Source organism: Salminus brasiliensis, chromosome 15 (assembly GCF_030463535.1).
Source record: "Salminus brasiliensis chromosome 15, fSalBra1.hap2, whole genome shotgun sequence".
In the NCBI taxonomy this organism is placed as follows: Eukaryota; Metazoa; Chordata; class Actinopteri; order Characiformes; family Bryconidae; genus Salminus; species Salminus brasiliensis.
Window position 1 is genome coordinate 22,399,601 of NC_132892.1, and position 15,558 is coordinate 22,415,158.

The 15,558-nt window shown below is 41.2% G+C and overlaps 1 protein-coding gene across 1 annotated transcript in view; it reads right to left on the bottom strand.

Annotated features, from left to right (window-relative positions):
* The window catches only part of sorcs3a (sortilin related VPS10 domain containing receptor 3a), a 353,899-nt gene that overhangs the window by 83,766 nt on the left and 254,575 nt on the right, over positions 1-15,558 (bottom strand). Inside the window, 4 exon segments of the mRNA XM_072656688.1 lie at positions 2,185-2,287; positions 5,217-5,363; positions 12,940-13,119; positions 13,757-13,846. Of these exon segments, the coding sequence (XP_072512789.1) occupies positions 2,185-2,287; positions 5,217-5,363; positions 12,940-13,119; positions 13,757-13,846 (520 nt within the window).

The following is a 15,558-nucleotide window of genomic DNA, read 5'->3' on the forward strand; positions in this document are numbered from 1 at the left end:
AAATATAATATTTAAGTATTAAAACGTACAGACATGTTAGCTCAGTAGTCCAGTATAACCTGCACCAGCATAAATATTATTTTTCCACAATTCCTCCTCCATTTAGTTCCACCAGGGCCTGGCCCATGACACCAGCATTTGGAAGGGTAAAGGCTGGAATGCCCCCCGTAAATACAGCATCACCCAGGTCAGACCTAAAACCACAGCACATCAGCTACCAAAGAATGCATTTGTGAGCAGAGCATGGACAGATGAACTGAAATCAAGCACCAACCCATTTCCTCCACTCAGTCCCACAGCGAATCTCAGCTAGCTGCAGATTCCTTGGCGGAAGTGACGGCAGGACTACTTTGCAGTGCATCTATACTGGCCTAGTTCACCTTTTACATAATTCACTCACAGCCTTACACATTCTCCCACTCACACTGGAACACTCCCAGCTGAAGTGAATTATGTTTGTCATGTTCGTAAGCAGTGACACAGATGACTACGATGCTCTGGAGCTGCTGTCTGTGTATGTATGTGGGTGTGTGTATGTATATGTGTGTGTTGTACCAGGGCACCAGTCCATGACCTGATATTCTGCTGCAGTCGTAATGTGTTGTGTCATGTGTCCTCCTTCGACCCTGAGCTTTCCAACTAAGAGCCATTGACTGTCATGATGAAATGTGCACACACACACACACACACACACACACAGTGTCTAGTGTCACACATGCCTGAAGCAACCGCAGTTACTGTCGTCTATTCCGGCACAATTGAGACGAATTAGGGCCAGGTTACTGTATATGCTCGAATTGGCTCAAAAGGATTTGAAGTCTCACTGAATGCTAGTGGCATGACTGATGCTTACGTGAGCAAACATTAGATGAGTAGGACAACAGCAGCTCCAAGTACTGCCATTCAGGCATGTTTCCGAACAGCTTAACAGGATTTGCTTAAGTAATTGATTGCACTCCAGCACATACACACTAGGGCAGGCGCTCATTGCCAAGGCGTAGGAAATGTAGGCCTAACAGAGCTATTGACTAAAGCTTTAGCAGGAAATTCAGTACTGTAATGCCTGGGGGTGGAGCTTCTCCAGCATACTTCATGGTTTTGTCCATCTCTGTTCTTCTTTAACAGCTCCTTTCACATTGTGTTATAGCTAGGAATACAGATCTATGGGAATTGTGGTGCCGATGCAGATGTTTTATACCGTATGTATTTGCCGGTGCAAGTACATGACAATTTTTGTCCACTGTTAAAAGTATAAGTTGAGCTTTTGGAGGTTCTTCAACTTGAAACTGTGGAGGAACTGCTTTAAGGAACCTTCAAGAAAATACCTTCAGTATTTTTCCACAATTCCTCCTCCATTTAGTTGGATCCACCAGGGCCTGGCCCATGCCACCAGCATTTGGAAGAGTAAAGGCTGGCATATGCTTCCATTACTGTCTTGTGAAGCAACACTGCTACCACAGCATCACTCGACAGCTCAACACACTTGAAGGAGAACACTAAGACCCTGTGTACACCTTGTGACTGGATATACCTTAAGTATCAGGACTAGATCTGGATCAGGCCAAGCCAGACCCAAGACTTATATGTGAAGCACCACTGCATCCACATTCTTTCTAACAGATGCTAACAAAACGTCATTTGACAGTTTAAAACGCTTAGAGATTCTGTTGATAGAGAAGAAGCGCAACCCTACCAGAAAGAGTGTGGTCAGTTATGCTCTTGGGGCATAAATCGGGGCTAAAATCATGTAGGGTCAGTCAGTGGTGTTAGATTATCTAAAGCTAAGAAGCAAGCTAGCCAAATAAAGTTCTAACCTACGTCAGCTTACAGCTACAGATAGAGGGGTTGTCTCTATAAATCCAAGTTTAAACTTATGGAATCGTATGTTTTGAAATATTGAGGGATGAAATGGACAATACATCACAACATCTTCTGTTCCTTGAGTCTACATTTATATTACTGACTTAATACAGTACTAGAACAGCCCTTAACATGGCTTCAGGAATTCCCACAAAGGAAAAGGGTGAGAGCAGTTTGATTGGAGCATGTTAACACAATACTGAAATGGAGGGTATATGTTCTCAGGGAATACTGAATTGTGTATTTTGATCTCTCAACCCCCCCCCCCCCCACACACACACACACACACACACACACACACATACTCCACTTTCACTTTTTTACCTATAGCGACGATGACTCCTGGCACGGAGCTCTTGGTGGTAATGCTGCCGGAGAGGTAGGGGTTTTCTGACATCTGCAGTTGTAGGTGCAGCGAACAAAATGGCTGAACAGAAAGAAATGACAAATAGTCCATTAGCCACGGCAAAGCTATTACAGGGGTGTCCATCAAAATGGTGCCGACGTGACACCACAGACGCTAAACGGGTCTGATTTGGAGGGGAAAACACACTAGATCCACCTTGGGAAAAGGACTTTTATTACAATGTGTAGTGTCAGTAGACACTACACATCCAAAAACAATAACAATGCCTTTAAGCTCTGTGATGAGCTCTGTGCTGATTGGCCTGCCTGTATTGCACTTAAAAAGGAATCCTTATAACTTCAGAGTGAATGGGTGAACCTAAATATGCAGATGAATAAGAGGATATATGCAGATATATGCAAATGCACTTTCTTGTGACATCACCAAAACATTGAGTTCAGAACAGGCTTCTTTGCAGCTTCATTTTTAATGCAGACTGCACGGACTGGAGAGTGGTTACATTTCTAAACATACTATACAAAATACAGGGAATAATTGATTTTCAGGGATATGGGCCCTTTGAACCCTGGGAATATGCCCTGTAAGACCAGATGAAGACACTGATGCTAATTTGCCGGATCTCTTGTATTTTGTGTAACTCAAAAGTTATACCACTACTAGGCACCTCTGCTACAGCAACCTCTACAGTCTTTGTTCTACTGCTACTCTTAAGTCCACTCGTGAATCTTGAAATGCCATTACAAAGACGCTCACAAAAAAACCCATTCTGGCGTCTCCCAGGCCAAACTATGGTGGCAAAGTGCGGCTGTTAATACAAATTAATCCAGTTTAAAGTGCCCTCTGCAAAGACTCCTGCTCTTATTGTGAGTGTTAATTGCCTTTTACACTCATTAGCGACAATGACAGCGGGAGGATTTGGCATTAAAGCCGAAAAGCTTCTCCCCTGGGGCCTCCAACGCAACAAAAAAGACAATTATATCAGTGCACTCTGCGCGGCTAACTGTCGCCTTTCATCTTTTCAATGGCTAGCGTGACATTGTTGTAAGGACAGCAAGGGCGGCAGGATTTAGAGGCAGTAATCAAAAGGGTTATAGGTCCCTAATTAGGGTGTCAGATGAGCCTATCAAAGTTAACCTGCAGTATGGCGAGAACGACTCTCTTTCCCTCTCACTGTATTTCTTTCTCTCTCTGTGTCCCCCTTAGCCTTGAGGGAGCGCTACAGCCAAAACGCTAATACTGCTAATAATGACAGTATACTGGGACCACATAAGGATCATGTTCATGTTCTTGTCCACAGAAATGTCCTTTACACTTTGAAATTACATTTTCAACATGGCTTTTCTCTTTCTTTCATTGTCTCTCTTTTCCATAAAGGAAGGCTACTACTGCTAATACTGGATAAATAGAGAAATAGAAATAGCTTTGCTAAAATAATTTTGGCTGAATGGTTTCCTAAAAAGAATGGATTGGTGTAAATTGACATTTTCAGGATTTCCCCTTTACCCCAAATGTTGATTATGTAAGACATATTTGGCGTGTGAGGATTTGCTCCCTTAGTTTTTCACTGAAGTCATAAGGTTAATGTTGCTAAACGTAACGTGAGGCTGCACCACTACACACATAGTAACTGTGTCGCAGCTCAGCTCATTGGTGTCATTCAATAACAGGAGGGCAAGAGAACATAAGGTGGGCTTGTCGGAATTCATGGCAGTCACACTGGAAGCTTATGCCAGGTTCACACTGCACGACTTTCAGAGTGGTCAGGCCGTTGTACTCCTCACACTACGCAACTTCTTCTCTTGTAATCGGGAATCTTTTAGTGGTAGATTGCACACGACCCAACTGAGCAGTGACACGGGGTCACAAAATGCAAGAATAACCTAGCATAAAACAACTTAATGCTTTAACATGCAGACAAAATGGATCAGTAGCAAGGTATTCTTAAAACTGCTGTTCAATACTTTCCCATTCTGAGTACAGTGATTTATTTATCACCGTACTCCTGATTTATTTATTTATTCAAAATCTGCCTCACTTCATCTATTTAAACAACACTAACAGTAATGAAACGCATCGTTTGCTAGTATCGTAATCACAGTTCCGATAAAATAATGCCCACCTCCACGGCCGGCCATTGTGTTGGTTTCTGCTGCACACAAAAATGCCTGTTTACCCTTTGAACAACACGTTTTTGTCATAACTTCCTCTCTTTATCCTTTGTAGCCTTTACACCGCTAATTAAAAACAGCTAACAATACAAGCTTGATGAGACAAGTTAAAAGCTGTAGTAATTGGTCCACACTAGCTTTCTGTCATCATTAGTAAGTTACAATTCTTGGGAGAGTCTTTACTTTACATTGTTGTGTTGAGCTATTTTCAAAAACTGCTGCCAGCCATTTCCCTTTGCAACGGTTTCTGCTGCACCCATAAATGCCTTTTGTCCTTTGGAATGACAAATATAAAGAGGTTACCTGAGTTACCCTTTCTCATCCTGTCTAATGTGCTTCCTGATTACACACTAAGTTGGCTATTTCAGAATCCCTGGCTAGGGGAACATTACTTTATACGAATCACAAATTTAATTAGTTGTCTTTTGTCTTAATAAAGTACTCTTGCAACTTAATGGGAATTTAATGAGAAATAAAACTTTTGAAAAATATGCTGTCACACTGAGCAAGAGATTCTACTCCCACCTTTACTTTACTAAAGAGGGTCACTGCTAATTGCAGATTTTCACTATTTACAGGAAAACAACTAGAGTAGCCACCCACAACAACTGGCAACATCACTCATCAGTCGGTCTTGGTAATACTTGCTGTCTCTCTTTCTCTCTCCCTCTCTCTCTCTCTCTCTCACTCTCTCTCTCACTCTCTCTCTTTCTTCCCTTCTTTTCATTGCCCATTTGTCATAAGCCATTAATAAATTACGCATTTCTTTCATTTACTTTTTTTTGTTTTATTTTTTCCTCCACCCTCTCCCTCTCTCTCACCAGAACACAGTAAATCTCGTTGCCCTCCAGGTCAGTAGATGGCGCCTGCAGCAGCCGCCAGTCACGACCCTTGTTGTAGGTGATGTACGTCTTCACTTGGTTCTCCACTTTCCTGTTAGCGATCAGCATGCCTTTAATGCCCGCTACCTACGGAAAAAAAAGACAGAGAGCGTTAACCAAGCAGAAGTTAGGCTAGCACGCTAGTACACCGCCCTCCTAAACCAGCTTTAATTAAACCCCCACCTTAGCATCTCCACACTACTCCAGCCTATAGTCTTTTCTAATTACCTCTACTAATTACAGTGCATCATTGTCCATATTATGGGAGCAAAGAAAGGTCTGACGTTGGTAAATCAGGTGCATTGATGTATAAAACATGTATATCAATTACAATATTCAATAAAGTGAGGGTCAGGGATGAAGTCCAGAGCAATTTGGCAATTTTCCCTGCTCAAATGCATCAGTTTCAACATATCAGTGAATTACCAGGTGTTTCGTTGGTGAGTTTAGACATAATAATTCCCATACAAAAACCACTTTCGTTCAAGAGCCATGTTTGTAAAAGATACAATATAATATAATTCGATAAAGAACCATCAAATGAAGTGTCTTCACACACATCTCTTATAAAAACATGGTTCTTGATTGACCCAAATGTGGTTAGTCCAAAGCATCACTCAAGGAACCATGTAGCATTATTTTTAAGAGTGTAGGTAGATAAAGACAAGAGCTTTCCCATAGATTAGACTATCGGGAGCTGGACTGAAGGCCACAAACATAATTAGCAACTAATGGAGGAGTCAATCAATCAATTGATTTGCAGTGGGTATGAACCAACTGTGTGAGTGGGATCATCACTTTAAGCTCCTGACTGTGCAGGATACATTCCTGACTGTGAATTACAGTGCTAGTCTAACCAGGATTACAGTCAGTTGTTAGAAATGGAAAGCAGTGGCAGTGGCTGTCTGTGTTTAATCAAAAAAGCCCATAAAATGCTTATGTGGATCAGTATTAGATTACTGCAAACATAACCCCAAAATCCCAAAAGAGTGCTAGCATAAAAGAGCGCTAGCATGAAGTAGCATTATCTATATATGGGTTATTTAAGAATTCGTTTTTTTTCGACTGACTTTTGATGAACTGAAAGTCATAGTCTGTTACTGTAAGTAAACTTTGGAGGTTCTTTAGTTAGAAAGTGTGGAGGAACCCTTTTAATGTGTTTGAAGGAAAATTGAGGAAGTTTCTTTTAGGTTCCTTCAAGCAAAAAACCTCCAAAAGATCCTCAAGGATCTTGTCATTTTCATAGTATGCTATCTTATATGACTTGGGGCAGTGGTGGCTCATTGGTTAGAGCACCAGGCTTTAACAGGCTTGTAGGTTTGATCCTCGGATCGGCAAGCTGCCACTGTTGGGTCCCTGAGCAAGGCACTTTACCCTGGGTGCCGCAGTGATGGCTGTCCACCGCTCCAGGCACGTGTGCTCACTGTCCACTGTGTGTGTTTGCTCACTAGTGTGTATGTGTGTGTGTTCACTGCACGGATTGGGTTCCAGGGGCACGGAGGCCAAATTCTGCATGTGTCCAACATTAATGGTGAATATGGTTGTCTTAGTCTTACACTCTTTAAGGGTTCTTGGCATAAAATAGGTGCATCATGGCTTGGACATTGGCTTGGACAAGAATCTTTACATTCCTCAAACTTTAAAAAGTCTTAACCTGTCCTTTACATAAATATCCGTTCAAACTGAATCACAAGATCAGAGATTTTAGTCTACAGGGCAAGATCCAGCCATTCATTCCATTTACTCAACATACTAACTCTGAGCTGGCCAAATGATGAGGCTTCACCGCTGGGGCTCCCAGAATTGAGTCCAAACTTAGCAGCATTGAGTCGTGACAGCAGTGCTGGACGACCTGTTTTTGAAATCGTTCCACAGTGGAGGAGGAGTACAAGGAGCGACCAGGGTCCGCCCGGATAAGTGGCACTAATGGGCCATGCGTTTGACAGTGTGGCACCGGTGGCAGCGGATGGGACAGACACGGCTAATGAGGGGCCCCCTTCCTCCGCTGGCTGCCCACGTCAATCACAGCAGTGATTATTTATCGCCTTCGTCCCTCCGTTCTGAGCCTCTCGAGAAGGACGGATGGGTGAGGCTCAGTAGGGGGTTGCAGAATACCCAGCTCTGTCAGGAAACTGTGTTTTACCATTAAAAAAAACAGTGTTCTCTGCTGTACAGCACTGTGTTCACGAAGAATGTTGGATTTACATGTTCAGCTAGAGAGGGGGCAGCGACTGAAAGAAAAGTGTGAAGATGCTAACCGAAAATATCCATCCTCTGCCTTTCAGGAGGTGTGAGCATTCTCCAGGATGATCATTCTGACGCAGGTGTCTTTTGGCTACGCTAGCAGCCGAACGATTATCTTTATTCATGGTGTATAAATATATATCACAAATGCTATGGTTGCTAATAATAAACGAAAGCTGTTCAGGCCCTTTCAAGGATCTTCTGCTGCACTCTTCAAATGTGTGTTTCCCTAAAACTGTGGTTCTTCAGCTGGTCCTCAGGGAATCTTTCATGGTCCAGATTTGTGCTTGAACCTAGGTCCAGCACAAATTGATAGAGCAAAAATGGGGTGGTCTCTGAGGAACAGTTTAAGGAGGAGTTTTCTATAGATATGTCTTTAAAGTCTTTATCAATTAAATGTTCTTTTTAGAACTGTCCTAGCCAATGTCTAAACCAATGTCCAAGTCATAAACCACCCATTTTTAAGCCAAGAACCATTTAAGAGTCTAAGAGAAAGACAGTCAGATAGTATACTGTCAAAAAGGCAAGATCTTTGAGAAACGTTTGGTTTAGTTTGGAAATCATTAGGAAACCTTTTCCTCAAAGCACATAAAGATGTTTCCCCAAAGATTCAAACTGAAGAACCTCCAGTCAACCATCCTAACTTTCCAAAAGCTTGTGGACCAGCCAAAATAATCAATTCCCTAATCAATATACTGATAAATGTGAAAAACGTTCAATCAGGAAACACCCCATCCCTCGTCCAAAATCCCAGTGGAAAAACCTCCAGGCACTTTCAATAAGCCCTAATGAGGACTGCTGCAGCCTATTAGCGATATGGATACACTGCTGATTCACTATTGGCAGGGTGAGCCCTCGTCAGGCCAGTGTTGGCAAAGTGTTGGCGCTGTGTGTCACAGCCGCAGCATTAATGGAAACGTCTTAGTCGTCACTTGCTAATTGATTGCTATATTTAGCCCCAATGTGAGGCGCCAAGGATCCATCAGTCTTTGTGCGCTTCAATCCGACTTTGGGGCTCGCTGCTAATTTCGGAAAGCCGAGACATATGCGGCATTCAATCTTACGCTAACGCCCACGTCTCCGTTCCCGGAGGGATGCTAGCTGTTAAAGGAGATTTGAGTCCTAGCAGAGTAAACCAGGAAGACTTTCTCCGAAAAAAAGGAGCATTAAACCCGACTGTTAGCACTCCAGCTGTCATTGCCGTTTGTCTAATTTACACCCAATTGAGGATAGCAAGGAGACATAGTAGCATTGATCAGAGAGACTAATACTGAAAGGGACTGATCAGCACTTGAAACGAATAGAAGGGCGAGAGGGAGGACAAAGCTTTCATTGTATTCTGCTATTTCCCCAGTTATTGAACTGAGCGTCCTCCTTCTCTAAAGAATTTGAAGCCTCTCTTCACTTTTTTCAAGCTATTACCGCCTTCTAAAGTGGAACGTGTTCCTTAAAAGAAGCAACGCTTGGTCCGGAGTCTATTAATGCAGTTGATGAATGTGGGCATGGATCTTTTTTAGTCTGTGCATAAAAGCTGATTCCAAATGGAGTTCAACTTCGGCAGTTAAGGTGATGCAATTTAAAACTCATGTAGCTGAATCCAAGGGCACTTGGATGAAAATTAAGGAAAATTATGTTGACAAATAATTTATAAATCACTGTTCTGTAAAAACCCATAAAGGCTGATCACGTTCGGATTGCCCGCATGAAAAGCCAGGTGTAAACACCCTCAATACATTGTGATCGGATAACGTTCGGATCACTCAAACCAAATTCGGAAGTGATCATAGACGGATCTCGTCCACATTTAATGCAGGAGTGAACAGAATGCGTTTTCTTTGATCGGATTACATTTTCTGATCAAGGCATTACGGGAATGCGGGAACTATCTATTGTTTCACTCCATTGTAGAACTGCTCAGTCTTTTATGCGGGAAAGTAAAATCAGTAAAATCTTATCTGGTCACAATGGGGTTGCATTTTAATGACAAGTGTAAACAGAATCAAAGTAGATCCAGATACTATCCAGATAGAACATGCATGTTAATTGCGGGTGTAAACAGGTCCTTAGAGCCAGATGTACCAAGTCATTGTCCACTAAACATTTTTAGATGCTAAAAGAAAGCATTCTGCCCAAAAGTGTGAGTTGTGTTCTGTAACACATGGAAAAACTTCTTACACATTTATTGAAAAAGCTTCGCACAAAAAAGAATGGAGATATTTAAAACAAATTTATTATAATTTTATGTTCATTTTCATAAAGTTTGGGCAACAAGTTCCAGCTAATTTTGCATAGTTTTGTTAAGTTCACATAACGTCGATAATACAACACACAATTCAACTGATTAACTTTCAGTGGAGGTCAGTGTAAAAAGAACTGAGTCCAAGTTATTTTGGAGCATCCCTATTGGTCCATTCTTCCTGAAGTTTTGAGTCAATGTGAAAAGCCTCTGGCAGATTTGTATTACATTAAAAAGTTACACATGTAGATGCAAGGATTTTGCGTGACAGCGATCATATACCCATATAGTGGTTATAGCAACAAAGTGCAGGTACGTGGCAACCGGTTGACTAATATTTATTTAATTTAATTAATATCTAATATTTATAACGTCTTTAGTTAAGAAGCTAACATAGCAACTTAGCAAGCTTGCTAGCTTGCCTACAATGAAAAGTAAAAACACAAATGATGTTTAGCTTGGTCATTCTGATTCTTGATTGACTGCATGTCACGCACGTATTGCTTTTAGGTGCGTATTCATAACCAGTGGGTAGGAAATGTTTAAATGGTCATGCTCAGACACTGTTCAAATGAGGTCTTCAGTGTTGTCATATGAAGCCTGCTTATTGCACTGAGCTGCACTGAAATAAATGTAATTTTGCTGGCAAAAGCTACTGGGACTGAGCTCTAATGAAGCTCAATGTCAAGATAAACTCATAAACAAATGCATTTAATTGACACCAGAATATTATAATGCCATGTTGGTGAGACAGCTGTAAAAAAAAACAAAAAACAGAAAAACCCTGTCCACACTGTTCATTTTGAAAAGGCTCACGTCAACATGGTCCCTGTTGTATATGGTGACTGGTGTAAAGTAGTTGGTACCAACACCGCCTTCCCCGTTACAGAGTTATAGGGCAAGACTTCTAACACTACATTCAACTGTGCAACATTATTTAAATATAATTCAAATGTCAAATGTAGAGGGCGCTCATGAGCATTACTCTGAACACTGAAATGAGAACTGGGATTCCCAATAGCTTTGCACCATTGAGGACTGCAGAACCAAACGGGATGCCCACAGTGCACCAAAAGGGACAGAGCTACAGGGCTGCACACTATTAGCACTCCGCCATCTGGAGAATCTTCAGCCTGCCAAACATGTGTGAGTGAGTGACCAGACAAGGTCCATAATAATAATAATAATAATAATAATAATAATAATAATCCCTAGACCATCCTGTCCCACTTGCCCCTCTCAGACGTAGCCCTTCTCCTCTCCTTATCCTATAGAGAAAATCACTGTTCCCAAATGCTTAAGCTTCACGATACCAGATGATTGGTATCTCCGCCCCAGCATGCCCTCTCACATAATCCAGTTCCCAAGCTGCAAATCAATTCACCTTCTCACTCACCACCCTGCTTTCATTCGCGTTCGCAACGGGGTGGACATAATAGCTTTTGTAGCGACTTTCAGACCCTGCTGTGCATTCCGATAAGGACGGAAAATAACAAACCTCCTAGCGCGTCGCATGGGACGTGTAGGGGCGTATAGGCCGTGGGTAGGGCTGCGCAACATATTGTTTGTTAATCGCTATCACAATATTGATTTTACTGTATTGATAAAGGGATGTAATGTGCTAATGATGCTAATGCTTCAAACCAATCACAAAACTGTTGGCTGTGATGATCACTGTTATGCATTCCCAGAGTGATTCACAGGTTCTGGACTCTGGAAGATCACCTGACGAGTCACATGCGTTCTACAGAATACTAATATTTTTCACCTGTTTGGAATCACACTAGTTTAGTATTTAGGTTGGGCTGTCGCAAGGTATTGTCTTCCCAATCTGGGGAAACTGCTGAGCCTTCTATCTGGACTAATAGTCCTGTGTATGACCTTTTGACTCTCTTTTTTCTGACTATGCCTTTTGTATTTCCCTTTGGATTATCTGCCTGTGTGATGCTTTTGTTGTTTGCAATCATTTAGACTTTGGAATTGACAATCGATCATCAGCATTGCTATCTGTGATTTGAAATCATGTATCATGTCAAGTAAGACAATTGTAAGTCAAAACAACATCAAATATTGGTAGGTGTGCTTTTACTATATCGGAAGGCATATTAGCTGTAGCATTTTAGGCAGTTACCGTTGTAATAGTAATAAAATGCTTTAAAAATGGTAAAATTATATATTTTTTGTGTTTCAGAAGAAGATATGTAAAACAGTTAAACTGAATTCATATAGAGCATTTTCTAAGTTAACTCAACTAAGTTTAGCCAAATCACATCTCTTCACATCAACTCACATTTCTTTAGTTCTACATCTCAGATCAACAGTACCTGCCTCAACAACATTAGTAAATGAGCTGCAGCTGAAATTGCCTAAATTTTAGTCTTTGGGACTAAATCAATGTGTGTATATTTTATTTCCATGTGCAGGTTACCAACTTTCTCCATCACATCAGGAAGGCCTCCCTATTTACATGGATTATAGACCATGTAGGGATGTGGTGTTGTTGGGATTTGAACTTATGACGTCCTGACTCTTTGCAAGCAGGCAGTTAGGCAGTTGCACCACTCTACAGTTTTTGAAAGCATGTACATACATGCTAGATCCTTTCTGATCTGATATTTGGGTTTAAGTTACCTACAACTTAGGTAAGCTGTGCTTATGCCTGGATCGGCCCCTAATCCTGAGTCGCTGGATTGGATCGGGACATGCCTAGTTATCATTTTAAGCTGTCTTGTCAATGTGTCAGTTCATTAGATATGACCCAATTTAGCCATGAACACCCTATTAGCCAGGTCTACCCCTATGTTACTAACGCTGGAAGGGTGAAGGCTAGCTCTTGAAGTGTGACCAAATCTTCTCAAACTCATACTAACAAAATCACCGGAAAGCCAAACATGCTTGGAGGGGAACACTATCTGCCAGTTCTGTTACATCAGCTGCCCATATTGATTAGCATCAAGCTAAGTGACAGGGGGGGCAGAGTGAAACTCCCCCCACCCAGAGACCAGCGTTCAATGGCTTGTGCCTCTTGGGAGCCCGTCAATATTATTTTAAAGTAAAGTGAGGTAAAATTAAGTTCAATAGAGTTCAATTGAGTAAATGCAACAGCCCTTTTAGCAAGACGATTTTTCACTCAAGTGGAGGTCAGCTAGGGGGCCTTTTGCATGTTAACAAGATCATACATACCTCATACAAGTCAATCATGCTGTTGCCCCCCAGGCCTCGGGTAGTTTTAACATTTTCCAAGGCCAGGGTGAAGTAGAGCCCGCGTGGGTCAGAGATGTACAGGTTGTAGGTGTCATTCTGGTTCCACTCCTGCACCGCCGCAAACACCTGACCTTGATCCGTGCTGAGGATGTGCATGTCCTGTGTGGAAGAAGAGAGCAAGAGAAACACAGAGACAGAGAAAAAGACAGAGGTCATTAGCAGGGTGTCCTGCTAGGACTCGGCAGGCATTCGCTATAGGACTCCAGCTGATTAACATAAAGCTTTGTCTAGACTGTGTTTTAATGGACATCCAGCTGACTGGGAGAAGCCCACAGACCCTGTAGACACCTATTTCTTTTTGTGTTTCTTCTCAAATCAAGGGTATTCATAAACCATTTGCCTTCCTTTGCTGCAGTAATAGCCTCTACTTTTCTGGGAAGACTTTACACTACATGCTAAAACATTGCTGTGATTATTAGATTGTATTGATCCACAATAGCATTCATGAGATCAAGTACTGATGTTGGATAACATCACACAGACTCTCCATCACTACAGAGTTCTACTACTTCACAGCCTAATGCTGAGGTATTGGGAATTAGGAACTTTAGGCTCATGTGTGGCTGCTCCAGATTGTACTAGTTCTTTTCACACAGTTGAACACCTGTATCAGCAATGGATGAATTAACCAGTAGATGAGTCTAGATACTTTTGGACATATGGACTGTTTGTATTATCCTCAGCTAATTCATTCATATAATGGGTTTCCCATTCATTAGCCGCACAGTTCCCTTACTTTGGGCAGGGAGTACTTGGGTATTTTGATGCGCATAAAAGGTTCCCTCTGGTAGGACACATAGTAAGATGCCCGGCCAGCCATGGTAACCTGTGGGAGAAAAGAAACACAGCGTTTTTCTCTTTTAATCAAAAACAGTCTTTATACTTAACAATGCATGTAAGATTTATCATTGGAACATTGCAACAAATAATATACATTCTGCTGATTGGCTGTGCTTTTTTCCCAGTGCACAGACCCATATTATTAAAAATGTATTAATTCATCTAGTTCATTACTTTTAATTCATTTTGATCCCAAAGCCTCATTTTAAGGGAGTTCTCCTGAGAGTCTATCTCTGTTTATAATATTCAGGGCATAATTATTTAGGACAGCAACACAATACAATTAATAATAAATGTAAAAAATGGCTTCATACAAGGCTAATGAGTTTAAATGGTAGTAGCACAGGCCCATCACAGGAGTGCTGTATTCTTCAGTAGCAGATGTAACATAGTTATGAGAATGAGGAATTGAAGTGAGTCCACAGACCAGAGCTTCAAACCAGTTGTCAGTGTTAAATGTTAGACCTCAGTATGGTAAAGCTTGCATTAGACATCTAACCAAGCCTACTTCTTGCATCTACATCTATGGCTTTTAGCAGAAGCTCTTATCCAGAGACTTACAAAAGTGCAAAATTCTTCAATTCAATTCAGAATATTTAAAGCTAAGGTTGATAGACCCCGAATTCAGGATGCATTTGAGTCACCCAATGGCCATAGTGCAGCAATTCTCTTGTCATTGTGCTGCACCGGGTAACACTTTACTTGACCTCTGTAAGTAAATGTCATGACACCTGTCATATGGTGTCTACTGTTGTTATGACATATAATAACAGCATCATATGGCCATTACTGATAACTGCCATTACAGACATTATAATGATTGATATCATGGCAGTTCAAGTCACATTATGTCTCGTTACATCGCTCATGACAGTTACTAGTAATAGTAATGGCCCATGACAGCTAATTGGATCTGTCATAATATGACATTTTGTAGCAAAGCAAAGTGATACCATAAAAACCACAGGGGTCGCTAACCTACACTAGGGAAGTGCATTATGACTAACTAACTAATACTGTGCTTTAATACTCAGTACTAAAGACAGTAATCAGTTAGCAAACAAACTTGCTTCACACAAAAATGTGCATTTTTGTTATTTTGCGACAGTAAGGTGCATCACTCTGATTCATTCAACACTTTAAGGCTCTGTAGGAAATTACAAGTTTCTGTTTAGAGATGTAGATATTCTCTGGTGAAAGCTGGCAATTCTTGATAGTGTCCACAATGGCTGCTTCATGCTCTACTTCATGACTCTGTACTGTTGGTACAGTTCTGAATTCACCGTAAAATTCCACAGTCTAGGTCTATTAAACATAGAAATACTGTGCTTGAAAGTAAGGTCCATGCCAGAGAACCAGCACATTCAACAGAACTCCAATTCCTAATATCCAACCACATTACAAATGTACATGTGCCAGTGCGTATGGCAAATGACAAACTGTGAGTTGTGGTTATTGGTCAAGATACAAGTCACACACCTTTCCCCTACACTTATATAATATAAAACTTATATATAAACGTATATAACATAAAAAAATAAGGTTCTACAAAGGGGCTCTTTGAGTGATACTATAAAATAACCCCTTTTGATTCCATAAAGAACCCTTCTAATAAAGGAGCTTTGAGTATGAAGTATGTTAAACTTGTTACAGCACTTTCTTTAAACCTTTAAAAGGTTCTTCACACATATCTCTATT